We start from the raw sequence: 5,704 nt of genomic DNA on the forward strand, positions 1-5,704 counted from the left end.
GAACATCTAGGAAAGGAAGCAGCAATCAGAAAGCTGGCACTGGCTTCATCAGGCACATGTCATGCCAGAGTGACTTCATCCCCTTTTTTGGCAGGATAATTAGATTCCTAGATCAGGAGAATGCTACCGAGAGAAGCTATTTGCATTTCAGCAAAGTACTCGGCAAAGTCTTTTATACTATTTGTGAGCAACTTGGAAGGGTGTTGGCTGAGTCATGGATAGCACAGGTAAGTGGGGAACTGAGCGGATGGCTAGAAGAAGAGGGTCTCCGGGGTCCTTTCCAGATGGGAAAGTATGCAATCTCTATGGCTATTTCCAGCCTAACATTCTTTGTCTACGTCAGTGGCTCCCAAACTTTTTTGGCTTATGCCCCGTTTCCAGAAAAAATATTACTTAGCCCCCTGGAAATTAATTTTTTAAAAAATTTTAATAGCAATTAATAGGAAAGATAAATGCACCTGTGGCCATCACCGCTTCCCTGGATCACTGCAGCACCCACCAGGGGGCGGTGGTGCCCACTTTGGGAATCACTGCTCTGCGTCTACCACTGAGCGGAGCCAACGGATTCCTGAAATTAAGGAAAGAATTGTTTTCTTCTGAGTCTACCTGCCAAGTTTATTGGGAGCAATTTATTAATATTGATGATTATACTTAAATCAGTCAAACAAATGTCCTCTTCCTGAACTACTGGAAAGCTCGTTGGATGTGATGTTGCCTCTAGGATCAAATATGAACCCCTGCGTTCAGCTTCATAAGCCCTCCATATCCTGACCCAAACCTACCTTTCTAGTCCTATTCTACATTATTCCCTTTCCTACACTCTGAGATCCAGCTAAAATGGCCTCTTTTTCTTTTAAACTTTTACTTTCCATCTTAGAATCAATATTGTGTATTGGCTCCTTGGTGGAAGAATGGTAAGGGCTAGACAATGGGGGTCAAGTGACTTGCCCAGAGTCACGCAGCTGGGAAGTGTCTGAGGCCGGATTTGAACCCAGGGCCTCCCATGTCTAGGCCTGGCTCTCCATCCACTGAGCCACCCAGCTGCCCCGGCCTCCTTTTCTTAGTTCGTCACACACAACATTCCATTTCATCTTTGCGTGCCTGGAATGCTTTCTCTCCCCTCCTCTGCCTCAGTGGATGATTGATGTGGAGTTAGAGGACCTGAGTTAGAATTCCAAGTCTGCTGCAGTGACTTGTGCAACCTTGGGTAAATTATTTCCCCCTTTTGGCCTCAGTTTCCTCATCCGTAAAAGGGGCCATATGATCGCTGAGATCCTTTTCCAGCTCTAAATCTGTGGTTTCTTCCCCGTCACCCCTGATAGAAACGAGATCTTAGTGTCAGGGCCATAAATGACTTCTGGGAGCCGGAGATCATGAAGCCACATGTGGGCCACGGCTAAAGCCTACTGGAGGTGACTCGCTCACAAGAGAATAACAGACCAGTGGTTTGCTTTCTACTTTTCAGAAATTTTATTATAAAGAAAGTTTGAGCTAAGCATTGTGAACCAAAACAAATGTGTCAGGGTCAAGGGAACCCTTTAACAAAGAAAGTCAGAGCAAAACCAAATGGAAATAAACGCCCCTTCTGATAAACTGTAATTCTGGTGTTGTTTTTTTTTCCCCCTTCTTATTTTTCCTTTTCCATAAATAGACAAAATCATCATCAGCAATTTTAAATAGATGGACATATGGCTGAAAAAAAAAATAACAATGCCAGGCAACATGGCTAGAAACTGTCCATTTCTTGCTGTAGAAATCATAGAAACAGGTTTGGCAGGCTTTTTATACACATCTTCTGTCTATGTATAACTAAAAAAATGTGCTACAGTTAATATAAAATGCTTTTTACTAGAAAGTAAACTACTATTTTTCTTCCACAAAAAAATCTTAAAGATGTCTTCAGCACAGGTCTAACACACTTAGTAATCTACTGACATGGAGCCAACACACTCACGCCCAGGACAGTGGGCGTGTTTGTAAAACTGGGTTTGCATTTCTACCAGCCCTCTGGCCGGCCACCCGCCCCCCTCCCTGCGAGGCATGCCAGTGGGGTGTCTGTGGATTTCGGGATTTACTTTGCTGGATATCCAAGGCCTTTGCATGTACACTATTCACACATACTTCACATTTCCTTGCACGGATCGAGTGCTGCTAGCAAGTCAGAAGGCGCAGTCTGCTCTGGGGCTGGCCCAGCGGGGGAGCCCGGTGCAGAAACTCGGGGCTGTGTCTAAGAGCAGGTCACTAGGGAAAGAGCTTGGAGCTAAGCTAAGCGGATGAACAGAAAAGGGGGTCTGGTTTGTTCTGGGGGTGGGGGTGGGGACCTAGCGAGCTCTCTGCCTTTGGAGTTGGAAAGGAGGAACTGCTCCCCAGCTGGGCAATGTACAGGTGTCTTGGAACAGCCCTCCAGGCCGTCGGGACTTGCTCGGTGCTTCCTCCCAGTGTCCAGGCCCACATGCCCGTGTCCTTCTTCTGAGCCTCGGAGGGGAGAAATGGCCGGTTTAGGTGAGGTAGAGTGACTTATCTCTTGGGAGCATGCTGGAGAGAAAAAAGAACAGAAGGCAGTCAGGAAGATGGCCCAATGTGGGGAAATGGATATCCTCTGGGGTCTTTGACCATGCCCCCGTGCCAATCCCTCCATGCTCAAACATGGTCTCACCCCAATAACAATCCTCCATGTCAGGCTCACTGTCCCTCAAAATCCAGTGAATTAGGCAGGTACTTGTGTTCCCATTTTATAGAGGTAAATAACTTAGACAAATGAGAATCCTAGTGTCCAGAATTCTACCTGGAGCAGGGCAGCAAGGTGGCTCAGTGGATTGAGAGTCAGGCCTAGAGATGGGAGATCCTGTATTCAAATTTGACCTCAGACACTTCCTAGCTGTGTGACCCTGGGCAAGTCACTTAACCTCTATTGCCTAGCTCTTACTGTTCTTCTGCCTTGAAACCAATACCCAGTATTGCTTCCAAGATGGAAGGTAAGGGCTTAAAAATATTTCCACCTGGAGTATTGAGACTGATTGATTATTGTGAAGATTCTAGGACAGATGTCTTAGTGGAAACATTGACAAGCTCGAGTGTTCAGAGAATGGTGACCAGCATAGTGAGGGGACTTAAAACCATGTCACACAAGTTTAAGGAACTGGGAATATTTAGCTAGAAGAAAGGACTTGGAGAGGAGGCTACAGTAACTGTTCATTTAAATATCTGATAGACCATCCAGTGATGCGGAATCATTTTGTTCCATTTGGTCCATTCTAGGAAAGACCTAGAATCAGGAGGGGACAATTACAGGAGGCAGATTTTGACTTAATAAATGGAGTAATTTCCTGACCACAAGAGCTGTCCAAATAACTCTCTGGAAAGACAGTGATCTCCCCATCACAGGAAGTAACAACAGTACAAGGTAGAGCTGGGATGACCTGTAGAAGAGATTCAGATATTGTGTAGGCAGCTGGTCAAGATGTCCTAGGTGACTCCTCTCAGCTTTGGGGGTCCGTGACACAAGGGAGTTATAGGGTCAAAAAAGGGGGCAAGACAAGGAAAGAAGATGGAAAGGAGGTGATAGAAAGTTGGGCTTTTAGAAACCTGGCTGGACTGGGCCCCTGCTCCATCAGGTGGGCCCTCATCTAAATTAGCAGGAATTTGGACACTGAAAAGTGGGTCACAGCCTCTTGATCCCTGATACCCTCTTTTGGAAAATTCTCTTTGATAACATGGGACTAAATTCTTTGTTCCATTTAGTTTTAATGCTGTGTGTGTGTGTGTGTGTGTGTGTGTGTGTGTGTGTGTGTGTGTGTGTGTGTTTAAGAATCTCAAAAGTGGTGACATTGGATAGTACGATTCTTCTATGACATGGCTCCCTGGGGCCCAGCTTCTATACTAACAGTGTTGGTGAATCTATGGCACGGGTGCCAAAGATGGCATGCAGAGTGTGCTCTGTGGGCACATGCTGTACTGTCAGAGTTCGTTACTAGAAAGTGTAATAAGGGGCTAAACAGGCTGATAATAGGGATGCTGGTGGTACCAGTAAGTCTCCTGGGCCAGGGAGCCTACAACTTCACTATTTGTTGGTCTAGGACAGCCAGGGCTGTGAGGTCCTGAACAGAGACGACCAGTCAGTTTCCCTGCTGTCTGTAGGCTCCTTTAAGGTGAGGAGTGAGGAGCCCCTCCCTGCTGGTGAGAAACTGGAAGCCAACAGGAAGTGAACCTGGTTCACTTCCTGAGCAAGGTGGATGCCTTGTCTAACCTCCTCTGGAAACAATCCTCCTTCTCCACAGTCCCTGGCCCTGGTTGATGTTATAAATGAATCACGGAAACTCTCAAAATCAGGCCAAGGGGTTTATTTAAACTCAAGGGTAAACTGAGGGAGGAGGGTTAAGGTCTGGAAAAGCTGTTGCTATGGGTGAATGGCCAGTGCTGGCAGAGGGCCTCAGAAGGTAAGATCAGGCTGAGGGAACCAGCCCCTCAGCCAGGGATAAATTCCACTGCCCTGATGTAGAGTGGTCTACCAGCTTGACAAATGAGGGTAATGATTTGGTTTAGGGGTGTCCTGCCTAGCCTAACTTAATTCTTTCCCATGTTCCACAACTCACCAAATCCCACCTCTGGGGGCCCCAAGGGGAAGTCCAGGGGGTAGCTGGATGTCTGGGTGAGGTCAGGGAAATCAGAACCCCCAGGTTGGTTCTCCAGGGGAATTTATAGTCCCCAGCAACAATGGTCTGGTCTTGAGACCAGGGACTTGCTAGGTCAAAGTTCCCTTCCCCTAACTGCCAGGATTGCCTGGGGTGATTTTGCAAAAAAGAGACCTTGCATCAATCCTGCATTACAAAAGGCAGAGGGACTCAGGTGGAGCTGCTCCAGCCCAGCAGCCAATGAGAGAGCTTCTTCCCTCCTCTGTGTGGGGTAAGGGATGAGGCACAGCACATGGTCTCTAAAAGATACACTATCCTTGGGCTAGAGTATAGGAGAGGAGGCTCCTATTGTGCTTTGCCCTGTTCAGACTGCATCTGGAGTACTCTGGTCAGGAAAAAGAAAGCCATATTGACTTGGACAAATAGGAGCTCACCTAAGGAAGGCTGACCAGGATGCTGGAAAGACTACAAGCCTATCACACAAGGACTTAGCCGAGGAGTTGGGGAAGGCTGGAGAAGAGACTTGAAGAGGGGGAGGCTGTCCAGTGACTGAGGAACTTTCAATGGGGATGGTGGAAGAGGGAATAGCTGGGTTTTGCCTGGGCCTGGAGCCATGGAGAGACATTGCAAAGAAACAGTTTTGTGCTCAATCTAAAGGAGAACTTCCCAACAGCTGGGAAAGTAGAGTAGGTTGCCGTAAGAAGTAGAGGGTTCCCAGTCATGGGAGAGCTTCTAGGGGAGTGTGGATGATTCCTGGCCATCTTCCCAGTGACCTCGGAGGAGCCTTCTACCTCTGTGAGTGATGGCGGAAAGGTTTCTAGGTTTGGAGGTAAATCTGGACGCTGCACTTACACCTTGGGAAAGTCACTTACTCTCTTTGGGGCTCAGTTTCCTCATCTGTAAAAAGGGAAGGGGTGTCAAACTAGATGGTTTCTAAGGTGCCTTCTCATTTTTTTTTTAAATTTTAAACCCTTAACTTCTGTGTATTGACTTATAGGTGGAAGATTGGTAAGGGTAGGCAATGGGGGTCAAGTGACTTGCCCAGGGTCACACAGCTGGGAAGTGTCTGAGGC

The 5,704-nt window shown here is 47.2% G+C and overlaps 1 protein-coding gene across 1 annotated transcript in view; it reads right to left on the reverse strand.

Moving 5' to 3' along the window:
• Positions 1 to 1,480: 1,480 nt before the first annotated feature.
• TOX2 (TOX high mobility group box family member 2) overlaps positions 1,481 to 5,704 on the reverse strand; it is a 195,044-nt gene continuing 190,820 nt past the window's right edge. Inside the window, exon 9 of the mRNA XM_044659807.1 lies at positions 1,481 to 2,535. Within this exon, the coding sequence (XP_044515742.1) occupies positions 2,499 to 2,535 (37 nt within the window). The 3' untranslated portion in view covers positions 1,481 to 2,498. The remainder of the gene's footprint in view (positions 2,536 to 5,704) is intronic.

Source organism: Gracilinanus agilis, chromosome 2 (genome assembly GCF_016433145.1).
Source record: "Gracilinanus agilis isolate LMUSP501 chromosome 2, AgileGrace, whole genome shotgun sequence".
Classification (NCBI taxonomy): domain Eukaryota; kingdom Metazoa; phylum Chordata; class Mammalia; order Didelphimorphia; family Didelphidae; genus Gracilinanus; species Gracilinanus agilis.